We start from the raw sequence: 14924 nt of genomic DNA on the forward strand, positions 1-14924 counted from the left end.
TCAACAAGCCACATTTGTTGAAATACAAACGCCAGCTAGTTATCAGTAAATATGCAATTCCCGTTCTGGTTCTGATTTTTGAATGTTTTTTCAATTGACATACCTTACTGCATATTACTTTTGAGTAGAGTACACTATCTATATGCTACTTTTAATAACTCCATAGTACTTGCGTCGAATTTTTGCCTTTACTGTACAGCATTTTACTCTGTTTTTACATATTTTATCTTCTATCTTTGTGTGAACTGAGCTGCTTTAATTGTGTCTCACATTGCTAGTTTAGCACCTCTCCATTGTTGGACAGTCAAAGTTTTTCTGTTCTGCTCTATTTTGTTTAACAGGGTCGGTACTGGACTCGCTAGAAGAGGATCTGATTAAGACGTATTTTCATGATGGCTGCAGTCATGCAGAAGTTTTGGATTTCTTGCCAACAGTTCACAATGTTCAAATTAGCATTTGCTCTTTAAAGAGCTAATTTAAAAAGTTATCGACTTTATAGAAAACAATTATGTCATTCAGTGGCGCAAAAGGTGGCTATGCAGTGTATGCAAGGCATAGGGGCGCTTCACTAGAGGGGGCGAAAAAACAATGTGGGGAATTCTTTCCTAGTCAGCATTTTATCATGTACTTAAGAGCTGTTTGTGTATGAAATGATCAATAACAGAGGAACAGCACTGATTAGGCGCCCCTCCCCTTCCATAGAGGTCGCTTGGGCAGCGTCCTTTCTAGAACGCGCTGAGGCGCGTTTTTTTCTTTTAAATTTGTAGTAAGGCCTCGACAACAGAGAGCTAAAGATGGGGCACAGAAAAAACTCCGGGGTACAAAACAGAAAATGGAAGAGGGGGAAATATAAAGATGTTGGAGAGACGAAGAAAAGCTTTTCAAAATGGTTGAAAGACAGTAGGTAAGTAATGTCAGTGTATCAAGAAGAGAGTTGTAAATATTCAGGTTAGCTTAAGCTAGGCTACAATGACGGGTGGTTGTTGTTGTCCAATACGGACGCGCTTTATTCCATATGGCAATAAATGTCTGATAGACACACCTACAACACACTTCTCAACAATAATGTAATAATAATGACCAAAACAAAACTCGGGAAATATTACGGTGAGCTAAATTGTTGTCGCGGGACCTAAATAGGACCCCACTAACTGTCGCTGTTGTCATGGTTACCTAGAGACGGACACTACGCATCCGCAGTGAGCTGCTATCAACCAGCGTCTTTTTAAAATGTCCACTCGATACTGCAGCTCATAGGAGGTTCTAGACACAGGCTAACAGGGTCTTTGGCTCACTTGTTTATGTCCTGGGATGATGGGGGATGGGGCGCCGGTGAGATGTTCACATCCACCTCAAAAATATGTAATTGTGCCCCTGATGTCATTCTAGACTGTTTGTGTTTTCTCTGAAATTTTCCTTAATTTATTATCATTTTGGTTTGTTGTTAGTCCCAGTTCTGAATGATCTGATGAATGATCTGAAGCAGAGACACGTCTTTAGTGTCAGTCATGAAGACACGTCTAGTGTGGTTTGTGTTCACGGGTTGGCTGCAATGTGACATTGATGAAAGCAAGTAAAGATGGACTACAAATGCCATCAGACCTGCTAAACAGTCTCACTGTTCATCTGGTAAACCGGATGTCATGCACCACCTACCTAACAAGGTTTTTGTTATTGTTGTTTTTCTCATTTATTTAATTAACTTCTGGTTAATTTGTTGCCTGTTTGGTAGTTTTCAAAAATAATTTGTCAAAACAAACAAAAGAAATCAGCCATGTGCTAATAGTATGTCACTTTTTATTGTAACAATTTCTGACAACATAAATACAATCAAGCATTACAACAGTTTTCAACAATAGTCATAACAGTTGGTAGTGACAGTTGAATGAAGAAATGTAAATATATAACTAAACTATGTGTCCTGTGCATATTTTACTCCTGGGTTTGTCAGAACAGACTGGGTTCCCAGACTCCCAGGAGGAATTGGGACAGTTTATGACCGAGTCAAACAGCAGTCAATGTGGCCATGACCGTCTTTAGGGACAGTTTGAGGACCTCCAGAGGCAGTGGCCTAGTGCGTCCACTGACTTGGGAATCCTATGTGGAAAACTACATAAGGCTTGGAAATGAACGAGAGACTAAGTGTGGTCAAACAACCACAAGGCAGCAGAGTCAGAACTTTGACAGAGCAGGTTTCTCAAGTTAACATCTGCCTTCACAGGCCAACATCCACATCTGAGTTTTGTTATTCTGTATTTGAAGTCCAAAGAGTTTTATATCCCTAAGTCTGTGTCTTTTTTGGATCTTGGGTCTTGGTATCTTGACAGTGTTTGAACAGGAAAGCGAGGTTTGGTCCGTCTCAAGGAGAATCCTAGCAGTCTGGTTTCTTCTTGTCGTCTGCCCTTTTCGCTGAGCTGAACTTCAAAGATTTCCTCTCACATTTCTGATGTCGGCTTTTCCACACTTGTGCACATAAAGGGCCTGAACACAGAGGCATGAAGCTCCAAAGCATAAATCACACCCAGGGTTGAAAGGTCATCCTTGAACCTAGAAAACATTTAGAACAACCATCACTTTAACGATGCTAAAAAGAACATGATATGAAATGGATGTTTTACACTCACACATAAAAATTAATCTTTCTAATCTTGTTTTTTGTTTAGCACAGGTAATATTGCAAATCCACTAACTCAAGTCAAGCACTTGAATCAGGGTCTTACTTATTTGTCTGCTGGCTACTGTCGATTCTTACCCTACATTCACTTGCTTTAACTGCAGCAAAATAGTAACTAATTATTATTTTTAACTGTTTAATTAAAGATGAGAAACATTACCTTTGAATGCATAACTGCATCATGTATTGCGGTAAATGATGGCCCACTGTTTGAAGTCTTTCACAATCTTCTCTTTGTCATCGACGATCACAGAGAACTGAAAGCAACCAGCAGTTTGTAAGATGTTTCCATGTCTGTCATCTGACTGATGTTCATTCAACGTAGCTGCACTGGATATCCATGGTAGAGAACAACAACCAAAAACATAAATAAACATACTACTACAGTCCCAGGGTAGTGTTATGTGAAATTTAACTTTTTAGCTTTACATCATATTATGTAAAACATACCTGGAGAGTTGCCTTGAGTCTGTTGTGAAGGTTTGAGAAATCCTTTTAATATTCCATGGCGACGGAGTAAAAATCTTTGTTTTACCAAGTCTATGTCTAAAAAGCTCATTGTTGGAGCTGCAGCCTTATTAAAGTGGAGGGTCAAAGTGATGATGTGCTGAAAGCAAGAAAAGGCCCAATTTCTAGATGTTAAGTTATGAAGTCAAATTTCTTTTACGTCATAAGCAAGTTAAGTTTGGAAATGTAAAAACATCTTTTGGTTTCACTTTTTCTGTGCCGTTTCACCTGTTTGCAGCTCGTTTCGCTGTTTGCAGCTCGTTTGTTCCTGTTGGGTCACCGTATCTGATTATCTCATCGTCATGGCGCCACCTCTTCACAATCTGTTACAACCAGTAGATCAGCAGCTCAAGTCGTGTGACAGAGAAATGAAATACAGAGAAAAGACAACAGGGTTAAATACAGAGAATACACCTGGACAGAATAAATGTCTATTCTTATTTCACTGAGGCTACTGTCACAGTTTTGACAGTGATCTCAATTTCATCCATATTTTAAATTGTTAGGTGGGTAAAAATATGTTTTCTTACTTTTTTTTCTCTACTGGGTTCTCTTATCTTCCTCCACCTGACTGGTGGTGTTGAAGGTGGAGGAATCCAGGCCGATGAGGATCCACTTCACACAATCTCTGTCTCTTTATTCTGCATCCATGCTCAGCTGTCCTCCTGATGCATCAGGAAACTTCTCTGGATGTCCAGCAGGATTTCCTGTGTCTCCTCAGTCCTCTGTGTCTTCTCTCTCCTCATTGGTCCAGTGCTGTTGACTTGTTTCAGTCATGCTAGTGAACCAACACATGATCAGACACACATTCCTTAATTTCTGTCTAAATAACAGATGATTGAATCACTTTCTGATCAAGTCGTCATCATGTCCTCACCTTTTTCACAACCTGCTACAACCAGTAGAACAGCAGGTGGAGCAGGTCTTCTGCTTTCATTGTTGGTCAACTCAAGTCATGTGACATGAGTTGACGGAGAAATGAAATAAAGAGAAAAGACAACAGAGTTAAAAAGGAAAATATGCCTAGACAGCAGACAGAACCAGTTTGTAACTTTCAGCTCAACTCTAAGCAGCTCCATCTGAAATGTTTAGTTATGTTGTGTAGTTATAAATGTTCTTACATTTTTTTTCAACTGGGTTCTCTTATCTTCCCCCACCTGACTGGTGGTGTTGAAGGTGGAGGATTCCAGGTTCAGGAGATCCAACCTGGGATGATCAGAACATCAGAGATCTGACAAGTCTGGACCTGGGATCAGAGACTAGTGTCTGTATTTTTTTTATGTCTATTCCCTTTTTATGATCTTTCTGTGTTGCAACACATGAATATGTGGCCATATAAACTATTTGTTTTATGAGATTAATAGTTTATTTTTCTACTAATAGTGAATTTATTTCTATGTTTATTTAGTAGAGCTGATGGTCCCCGATGCCAGCAGGAGGCAAGCAGTATTATGTGTTGTGGAATGCAAGAACTTACAAGAAGGGAACCAGAAGGACAGGAACCACATGGACAACCAGGAAAGAATCCAGCAATGAGCAGCTAAAACCTGAAAGATTAAAACTGGGAGAGTGGATTAGTGGAGGAACAGGTGAGAACAATTTCAGAGAGCGTCGTGGGGGGAAGCACCGCGATTACACTCTGAAACATGGGAGAGTAGAGAAGAAAACAGAGACAGAACCACAGAGAGAATCTTAGAAGAAGCAGTCTGACTGCCAGCTAATCTCTCTGGGACTGACACCAAGTCGGGGAACTCAGCAGTCCTCACCAGAACCTCAGAATATATCTATGGAGGTCCAAGTTACTGGACCAAGCCTTAACCAAATATAAAGAAAAGCCCCGGTGCAAGACGCTACCTAAGGCATCCTCGGTCCTGCTAGAAAGCCGTTGGCTTTAACAAAAACATCAGAGAAATTACGGTATTCTAATGGGACTTCTCAGGTAGGTCTTCAGTTTTTCAAGATCCCAGTCTAATCAGAGTCACTCGACAAGTCGTAATGAGGTCTTAACCACACTTGTCTGGAACTCACTCTTTCTCTAATTCTGTCAGATCCAATCCCAGATGTTGAAGGTCTTGGTTCCTCTTCTTTGTCCATTTGAGACTTCATCAAGACACATATGCAAGGGAATGTCGCACTTGGAATTTTGCAGTATGGTGATGGTGAAGGACTAACAACAGAAGAAGACACACTGGGATCCTCACACTCTGTGCTTTGTAGACGACTGAGGATAGTGGATGACAAAGCAAGATCTTCATTGACTGGGGGACTGATGTCATGAACCAACTCAATGGGACCTCCATACGGCAATCTTGGTAAGGGACTGAAGACTGGGGAGGACAGAATGGGATCCTCACTTGTACTCTCAGGTGAAATACTAAAGGGTGAATACAAGTGATTCAGCCAGAATGTCATGGGCGAGGGATTGGAGACAGGGGACAACTGCAAAGAATCCTCATGCACCGTCCCTTGTGAGGGACTGAGGACAGGGGATGACAGAACAGGATCCTCACACAACGTATTTGTGGAGGGACTGAGAAGAAGTTCCTCTTCATTAACGCTGTTCCTGGACCTCTTGGCAGGGAGCTCCTCTTCATCAGAATCACCCTGCCGGGTCCTCTTGGAGGGGAGCTCCTCTTCATCAACGGTGTCCCTGGTCTTCTTGGCAGGGGGCTCCTCTTCAGAGTCACTGTCCTTTGTCCTCTTTCTGTTTATCACAGATGTCACACAAGCCACATCCCCTACCAAACCTACCTGATGATGTTGTGAGGTACCAAGAGGTCTGGAGTCATCTGGACTCAAAATGGGCTCAGACAGCGGAGGTGAACTACACCTCGACTCCTCGCCATGATTTCCAGAAACCATGTTGTCTGACATCTGAGGGAAAACGTCTGACCACACCTTACCTAGATCCTTACCGTCGTCTGGATCTTCCTCCAACGTTGGGGCTCCATCTGCTGGAAGCTCTACACTATGAGCTGTGAAGAAAAACAAGAAAAAAACTATAGTTCATTATCAAGATCTTCACAAAAATCCAAAGAAATATTTAAAGAGAACACTGAAGTACCAAAATACATCAACCCGGGTTTGAGAATGTCTAAATATAAATTATAGTAGTATGTGATGTGTTGAGGACTTTTTAATAGCTAATAAAATACCTTTAATCTTACATTGTACCATTAGTGTGAATAAAACATTGCAACTCAGTTTTAGCCTCCTATAACTCTCACAAATCTTTGATGCTGCTGAACAGATAAATTTTATCTTAATAGCCAAAACAAAATATATGAGCCATTCATTACGATTAAACTTAAAGTCCTGCTTACATAAATGTAATACTATAAAGGAATTGAAAAATAATTAATATGTTTCCATTAGCATTTTTAAATTAATAAAATTTTAACTGTAAATTTAATTAAATTCCACTGAGCTCCACAAATTTTCAGATTCACAACCACAGCTACTCTGACACCCATCAGTAAATCCTACAGTAAATAATATAATCACCATGAGTGTTTGTGACTTTTCTAAAATTAGATCCAAAAGAGATAAACTAAATAATTTAGGGATATTATAGGAGGAACATGTTTGAAAAGTTTTTGTCTTTCTTAACATTTTATTTAAGTCATTTTACATAATTTCTCCAACATATCCATGGAAACTAAATATGTTTGGGCATTTTTCAAAAAAATGGACAAAGAACCATCCAGTTTGCCAAGAATTGGACACCATAATCAGAAAAGCTGATTTGATTTTCACAAAGAAATAATTATTTTGTATTTGAAAATTAGCTTTGATTGATAATCACTACGACACACACACACACAATGCTTATTACTGGGGCGACAGTGGTAGGAGTTTGCCCTGCGGTGGCCCGCCTCTGTCGTTGTGTCCTTGGTCAAGACACTTCTCCTGCCTTTCCTGCTGGTGTTGGTCATAAGGGCCAATGGCTTGATATAACAGCTGTGGCTACAACCCATAAGCTTATCATCATCATTGTGTGAACATGTGCATGAATGGATATTACTGATTTTATGTAGACCATCCGACCTTGTGTGTCCTAATAAACCTCTGTAAGTCTGGTGTCATTGCCATGGAAACCAAATATGTTTTGTCAGGGCATTTAAAAAAAAAAAAAAAAGAACAAGCTAGTTTTCCTGTTTTGTTTTGGGGGGTTTTTTTCAAACCAGTATAAATTTTTTTTCCAAACACTAACATTCCAGACATTTATCCACAAATTTCAATAAGCTAACATATAAGTGACTCACAAATTTGTCTCATCCCACAAAAGCAAAACAGACCTACCATAGCTATATTTTCCAAAGAAGTCAACAAAATTTTGAAGCCTTGGCCTACAAAGTCGTCAAACCTGATACTCTCAGATTAAGTAGCATCATTTCAATCTGTAGAGACTCAGACAGACAAAGGGTAACCATTAGAAAAGTTTAATGACAATATGATTTAAATCTTTGGCGCCTGGGCCCCGGCTAAGGACATTGATCATCGCAAACTTTGCGATGGGCTTGGATGAGCATTCCGTATGCTGAGAGGAACGTCATCCCCCCGGGACCCGGCACTGGTGGTGGAGGCGATGAAGGATGTGGCCTGATGCTGAGCGAGTGGAGGTGAAGGGGTGGAGGTGGGTTGAGCTCAGCTGGAAAGCGCACGACGCCATGGATGGCGGTCCTTATCAGCTGGGGCTTGGACGGTGATTGGACGTGACGAGTCTTGGACCGGTGTTGAGCAATCAACGGTGATGAGCTGGAAGTTCCGGCTGGAAGATGCAGGTGGGGCTAAAAGAGTCTTCCAGATTGAATTTGCGCCTAGGCTTCATTTTAGCTTTTTTAAACCAATTCACCCATGTTAGCATTCTTGGCTATGCTAAAACAAACCCAGATCAACATGTCCCTATCTTGAAAAAATAATAAAACTAAACAATCAAATCACAGACTGTCATAGGGAAAATACCTTTAAAAAAAATGCTTTTTCATTTAGCGTATCCATGGATACCGAGTGTGTATCAGGGCATTTTTCAAAAAATAACGGTCATGTTCATTCTTTTCAAATCAGCATAAGGGTTATTCTCAAAAACTAGCGTTAATAAAGAATTGGACACAAAGTCATCAAACCTGATACTCTTAGATTAAATAACATCATTTTTAGCTTTTTCAAATGAATTCACCCATTTTAGCATTCCTGGCTATGCTAAAAAAAAAAAAAACCCAGATCAACATATCCCTATCTTGAAAAAATTATAAAACTAAACAATCAAATCATAGACTGTCATAGGAAAAATACCTTTTTTTTTTTAAAAAAAAATGCTTTTTAACGTAATCTTAAATGTTTAATGCATTTCTTTCAATGCATTAAAGAAATGCATTGAAAGCGTATCCATGGATACCGAGTGTGTAACACGGCATTTTTCAAAAAATAACGGTCTTATTTCTTTTCAAATCAGCATAACGGTTATTCTCAAACACTAGCGTTAACAAAGAATTGGACACAATGTCATTAAACCTTATACTCTCAGTATAGCACCAATGTTTCAATCAATTTGCAAGTTTTAGCATATGCTAAAAAACAGGCACACATGTTCCTTTCTTAAAAAAAATAACAAAACTAAACAATTAAATTACAGTCTATCAAAGGGGAAAATATGTGTTGTTAAATTTTTTTAACTAACATTAAATAGCTAATGTTTTATTTGGCGTATCCATGGAAACTGGGTGTTAGAGCATTTTTAAAAAAACAAAAAAAACGGTTACAAGCAAGCTAATTTTTCAAGAATTTGACATTAATTCGGCTAACTACCCTACAATTAACTAAAATACACATATTTATTAAATTACTACACCACAACTTAACATTTATGACATTTCCTGGGAATTCAGTCAAGAAAAAGGCTCATTAGTTAAGATAGCAACAATGCTACTTGTCTTTTTTAGTACAGAAGGCAGTGTTTCTTTAAGAAAAATGGACACAAAACACAAAATAAACTAAACAATTCATTATTATTTTAGTAATAACTTGTTTTTGTTTATTAAAAATAGTAGAAGAATGGTATTAACCTTCCAGCTGATCGCCCTGCTGGTCCTTCTCCTGGCCAGGATCCATCTTTCGAGGGTTGTGCGCTTCTCAAGCAAGTGCGTATTTCAGCAAGAGCTTCCGCAGCAAGTTTTGCAAAGCAGACTCTCAAATTGGGTCAAACCTTCCGGGGCGTTATGCTTCTTCAGGCGTCTCTTTCAAAAGTCTCGTAGCAAAGGGAAAGAATTCAGAAGGTCAGCGTCATTTATAGGGTTGCCGACGCTAATGTCGTTTCCATGACTTTCATTGACGAAGTCTCAATGACGAATGCACGCGCTGGTACGTAAATAGTACCAGCTCGTGCAGGGGACCTTGTATTGTAGTGCATAGTTCAGTTACAAATCACTCTTACAAGACAAAAAATATATTAATATATATAATTATAACACATGTTAATATTTTAATGTTGAATTGTTATCTTGATATAAGTCATTGTAAGTTCCGTTCTTTGGTGCCACAGAAACATTGCCACATCTATGATCTAGTAATGCCCAGCATATGACTGATTTGCAAAATAGCAATTACTGTCGTGTGAAGTGCAAGCAATTTACTGTAAATTATAATATAGTTTTTTAAGTCATTTAGCATAATTGCATATTCTTAATGTGTTTATATTAATCTGTACGTGCACATTTTTGTATACTTTTTTAAAGTATTTTAAATGGTTTTTTTATAATTCCCTATTTTTCATCACCTTTTTAGGTTTTACGTATTTTTGTTTTTATGTTTTTGTCCAGTTGTCGTTCTGTCTGTAACGCCATGATCAGATCCTCTTCGTCGACCAATCAGAAACGAGAAAAATCCTACCATGGGTGGCTTGCTCAACGCTGATTGGTCTATGTTCTTGCGAACCAATGTTTAGGTGTGTTGTGATTGGCCCGCCCGCTTCCTTTAGTCGTCCGCTCACGCCCCTTACCTTTGATACTGGATACAAGCAACACAGCGGCAGGAAGGTGGGTAGCTCCGATGAAACTGCTCTATAAGTCTTAAAAAATTACTTCGCTAAACCACAGCTCATGTTTTTAATACACAATCAAACGTTCACAGAAATCTTTGGTGTCGGTTGTTACCGGAAATGTTACGTTTTTCTTGTCCAGATTTAAATCTTAGGGGTTCAGCGGATAGTTTTCTATACAATAATTTATGTCTCTATGTGCTAGTTTTTACTGTTTTTCAGTTTAATAATGAATGCATTTGTACAAAACTTTTAGTTAAACGAGTCTTGCTCTGTTTAGGGGAGCAGTAACTGACCTACTTTTAACACGAGTTATGACATATGTTATTCTCCGCTGAGTAAATAATCTGGAGTCCAATAATTAAACTACAGCAATATATTGGTGAAGTATGGCGTTTAGAGTTATTAAAACCGTAAATTCTGTCAAATTTTACATTCGAGCAATAAAAGTCATTTATTTTTGTTGCGAAATGTTTTCATCTGATCTCGCAGGGGAACTGACTGAGCACAAAAGTTTATTTGCAAAGACGCTGACAGCTTACAGTTCTCTAACTCACCACATTAATGGAAAGCTTGGTGGAAGGAAGAAGTTTTCATATTTCTCTGTTTCAGTGCCTTCATCACCAGAAGCAGCCATGGACCTGGTGCTAAACGTGGCCGACCACTACGTCCTGACACCCTACGTCTACCCTGAGTCGTGGGCCGAGGACGGCGCCCTGCGGCAGATCATCAGCCTCCTGGTGCTGACCAACCTCGGGGCGGCCATCTTGTACCTCGGCCTGGGAGCGTTCAGCTACTATTTCATCTTTGATCACAATTTGATGAAACACCCGCACTTTCTGGAGGTATGTCGCCACTGTTGCCTTAGTAACGGAGTGATTGCCAGCCCTGTTCTGACTATCTGTGCTACCTCGTCAGAGCGCGTAGCACGGACAGATAGCTAAGTTTATCTGTCAGTGCTACGCGTCAAGAGAAAGAGAAAACTATAAATGAACTATAAACTTTAAAATGAAAAGCTATAGATGTATGCACTAATCCTTTTATTAGAATATCCTGCCTTTTTAAACATATTTTAAATAAATGTGTTTGTAGGAATAAAATAATATCAGACAGGGGAAACAGGTTTTTATTGGAATTAAATTAAACACTGACAACAGATCACCGCAATTCTTTTTTGCGCATTAATACTTTGTATATCTCTTATCAGATGCAGCGCAGCCACAATGTGTCCACCGAACTGTGCGCAGGTCACTATGCACCTGAAACAATTGGATATGATTAATGCACAGTAATATTACACGGCTATTACACAGCTTCAATCCTACATAAGTTTAATAATAAAAACAGAGTTTAACTAAACCACAATATTTTAAAATATAGGGACAAAATTAACCGCCACACAATGAGTTGTTTGTAGTAGGATCAACTTTGCAGACGGTAAACTAAAGCCATTTGTAACTATATTTGCAAGCTGCCTGTCATGTAAACTAAAAACATGAAGTAATACAGCAGCTTAATGAAAGCCGGGTATAAAATAAATTAAATTAAGCTTACCGTAATCTTAAATAAAACACATGAAACAATACTTCCACTGGTAGGACGTATTTATTAGAAATCTGCTGAGTAAGCAGTATGTGACGTAGCATCGATGTGAAAATGCGCTTTTCCACAAGGTAGGACTGATTTACGGGTAGCACAGGTAAACAGAACACCTGGCAGACCAGCGGACTTTGTTCCAGTCCTTTCTTCTTCTGAGAGATTTAAAGGGCCAGCTACGAGGTATTCTGTTCAGAGGTGGATAGTTTTTATCTGAGCAGTAAGGCACTTTGTTTGTTTGTTTGTTTTGGAAATAAGCAATAAATCAATGAATAATAATTTCTATTTGCATGCTTAGTTGTTTGCCTCCTCTCTCTTTTTTTTTCTCTGTGCTTAATGAGCAACTTTGCTTACAGAGAGTTATTAATACATTTTATTTATTATTTTTGTTCATTTATTTTGGATATTTAAAAAGTCTGGACTCAATCAAAGTGAACATAAATGTTTGAGTGTTCAGGTTACAAGTGTTCAAAAATTTTGGAATTGGGAATGTTTGCCTCTGCATTTCAACTTCGACATCCAAAATGGTGGACTGGTCACTGTTTAGGCATTTACTGCTAAAACCTGCAACTACAACACAAAATCAATTAAAATGTACAGTTGAGGTATTTTAGCTTTGCAGAGTCACTGCATGAGATATTCAGCTGTTCAGATGTGTTTTGTTTTGACTTCCAGAGCAAAATTTGATCCTATTCACACATGTTCAGCGAAACAAAAAATGTTTTAATGCTTTACATTTGAAAACTAATGTGACAGACACATTCAATATAAATATAAATCCCTGTGTGTTTTGTGACAATTTGAGACAACACCTTTTTTCAATTGCAACTTTATTAATGTTTTCAGAAATATGTTCAAAACTTGATCTTGTAAGATATCTTTCCACTCTTAAGTTTTCATATAATGACATTTGGTCTAACAGGATGAAGACTCAAATTATGATATTGACGATTTAATCCTGACTAAGTTTTTATTTACAAATATTTTTATTTAACAAAAATGTACCTTTTTAATCTGACCTATACTGGCTCCATCCCTGATAAACTAAACGAGTCTTTAATATTTTACTCTGTTGTTGACCTGCTTGATACTGCAGTCACTTCCACCACCAAGCAGCTTCTCAGAATGTCCCGATACGCTCCCGGTCTGAACCCCGCATGTCCCCTTTCAGCGTCCAGCCACACTAAAATAAACCCGCCTAGAACCAGGCAGCCTCATCTCTGCACACCTGAACTTCTGTTTAACACATGTTATCTTCCTTTTGTTTCCCAGAATCAAGTTCAGAGAGAAATTAAGTATGCAATGACCTCCCTGCCCTGGATCAGCATCCCCACCGTGGCCTTGTTCTTCGCTGAGGTCAGAGGTTACAGCAAGCTGTACGACAACGTCAGCGACTCCCCGCTGGGTGAGGAAAGCAGCCTTCATGTTGTCTCTGTTTCCTCCATGTTGTCTCTGTTTCCTCCATGTTGTCTCTGTTTCCTTCATGTTGTTTCTGTTTCCTCCATGTTGTCTCTGTTTCCTCCTGCTGTGGGACTGACGTCTCCTCTGTGTTCTCAGGTTGGCCTGGTCTCTTCCTCAGCATGATCTCCTTCCTGTTCTTCACTGACATGTGTATCTACTGGATCCACCGCTTCCTGCACCATAAGCTTATTTACAAGGTGGGTAAAACTCTGTTGAAAGTCGTGATATTATGAGAGTACTACGTGTTGATCGCTGTTCTCTTCATTTCTAACAGATGTTTCACAAGCCACACCACATTTGGAAGATCACCACGCCCTTCGCCAGCCACGCCTTCCACCCGGTCGACGGCTTCCTGCAGGGCCTGCCCTACCACATCTACCCCTTCCTGTTCCCCCTTCACAAGCTGCTCTATCTGGCTCTGTACGTGTTTGTCAACATCTGGACCATCTCCATCCACGACGGCGACTACCGCGTCCCCGCCGGCCTGACCGGCGTCATCAATGGCTCCGCCCACCACACCGACCATCACCTCTTCTTCGACTACAACTACGGCCAGTACTTCACCCTGTGGGACCGGCTGGGAGGCTCCTACAGGCACCCGTCGGCACTCATGGGGAAGGGCCCCATGGAGCTGGTTCGGAAACTGCAGGCAGAGGGAAAGTTGGGGAAACAGGAAGTGAACGGACACGCTCAGAGGAAAGAGGAGTAGCAGAGTTGGGATTGATTACAGAGACGATTCGTTAATCAGTTGCAAAACTGAGAGGAAATATTTCCAGTTCATGTTCGCCGTATAAGATGATCCTGATGAACGAGCTTCGACTTGCTTTGTTGTTTTCCCTTCAGCAGTGGAGTTTTGTGCAGTTAACATTTTTTAAATTAGGGCTGAAAAACGTATCACGATAAATGCGTTAGTCGATATCAGTAATTATTGGTTAGTTTTCTGTTGTAAATGTCTGAAACTTTGCCAAACTGGTGACTTTATCAACAGTTTTCTGTCCACGTCGTTTTTTATTTGTATGCGGTTATCAGACACGGTGGGGAAACTTGAAACCGCTGCTGTGTAAGTTACTCAGTAGGTTGTTGCTAGGCAACCAGTTTGTCGATGCCACTTACATTGCTTAGCTAGCTGTGAGAGTTTAAGCGACACTAAGCATTTCTTCTGCCTACATCCCCCAGAATACTGTGCGGTTCTGAATCAGAGTTTGGTGATTGTTCTATATATTGAATATTCTATTGATATTGATTGCATGTCTGCCATGATATGTATTGTTATTGATTTATTGTCCAGGCCCTAGTTTCAATACAACACTTGTTGTTCTTAAGTGGAAACATCTGCTTGCTAACTCCAGGTGTTTTTAAAGCTCTCTGTGAGAGGTCCTCAGGTTCTGGACAGCCCATCTTTTTTCTTTCTGTTTTTTTGGACTCTTGTAAGGAACAGCTGGTGATGACCGGTTAATCTGTGAATTTATTTCCTGTCCACTCAGATCTTTGCTCCAGTCGCTCACTGGGCCTGAATATGGAACCAGTGTTGCTGAAATGGTGCGCAACATCAGCTGTGTTTCCATTACAAATCTGCGCAAAACTTTGTCGCTGTTCTGCTCATGTTGAAAAGTACAATTTTGCAATTGCACTGTTTTCATTAAGTAAGAA

At 39.7% G+C, this 14924-nt stretch overlaps 2 protein-coding genes across 11 annotated transcripts; one reads left to right on the forward strand and one right to left on the reverse strand.

The window, feature by feature from the left end:
- Positions 1-1780: 1780 nt before the first annotated feature.
- Positions 1781-9503, reverse strand: LOC122845402. Of its 9 annotated transcripts, none has more exons than XR_006373034.1 (8): positions 9247-9503; positions 6097-6156; positions 4059-4387; positions 3712-3959; positions 3410-3528; positions 3125-3281; positions 2835-3004; positions 1781-2547 (listed from the first exon to the last, which is right to left on the reverse strand). XR_006373034.1 is itself a non-coding variant. In XM_044141674.1 (8 exons), exons 1-2 carry the CDS (start codon positions 9290-9292, stop codon positions 5150-5152), a joined length of 1053 nt encoding a protein of 350 aa, XP_043997609.1. In that variant the 5' UTR covers positions 9293-9503; the 3' UTR covers positions 1781-2547; positions 2835-3004; positions 3125-3281; positions 3410-3528; positions 3712-3959; positions 4059-4387; positions 4659-5149. The 9 variants fall into 9 exon arrangements, 6 of the variants coding, with proteins under 6 accessions (XP_043997609.1, XP_043997611.1, XP_043997610.1 ...); XM_044141674.1 differs by having other exon boundaries at positions 4659-6156; XM_044141676.1 differs by having other exon boundaries at positions 4059-4108; positions 4303-6156.
- Positions 9504-10118: 615 nt separating this feature from the next.
- sc5d (sterol-C5-desaturase) lies at positions 10119-14658 on the forward strand. 2 transcript variants are annotated; one of them, XM_044141679.1, is made up of 5 exons: positions 10119-10215; positions 10830-11062; positions 13086-13218; positions 13371-13471; positions 13549-14658. In XM_044141679.1, exons 2-5 carry the CDS (start codon positions 10853-10855, stop codon positions 13981-13983), a joined length of 879 nt encoding a protein of 292 aa, XP_043997614.1. In that variant the 5' UTR covers positions 10119-10215; positions 10830-10852; the 3' UTR covers positions 13984-14658. The 2 variants fall into 2 exon arrangements, with proteins under 2 accessions (XP_043997614.1, XP_043997615.1); XM_044141680.1 differs by having other exon boundaries at positions 10211-11062.
- The last annotated feature ends 266 nt before the right edge of the window (positions 14659-14924 follow it).

Source organism: Gambusia affinis, linkage group LG15, assembly GCF_019740435.1.
Source record: "Gambusia affinis linkage group LG15, SWU_Gaff_1.0, whole genome shotgun sequence".
Lineage (NCBI taxonomy): Eukaryota > Metazoa > Chordata > Actinopteri > Cyprinodontiformes > Poeciliidae > Gambusia > Gambusia affinis.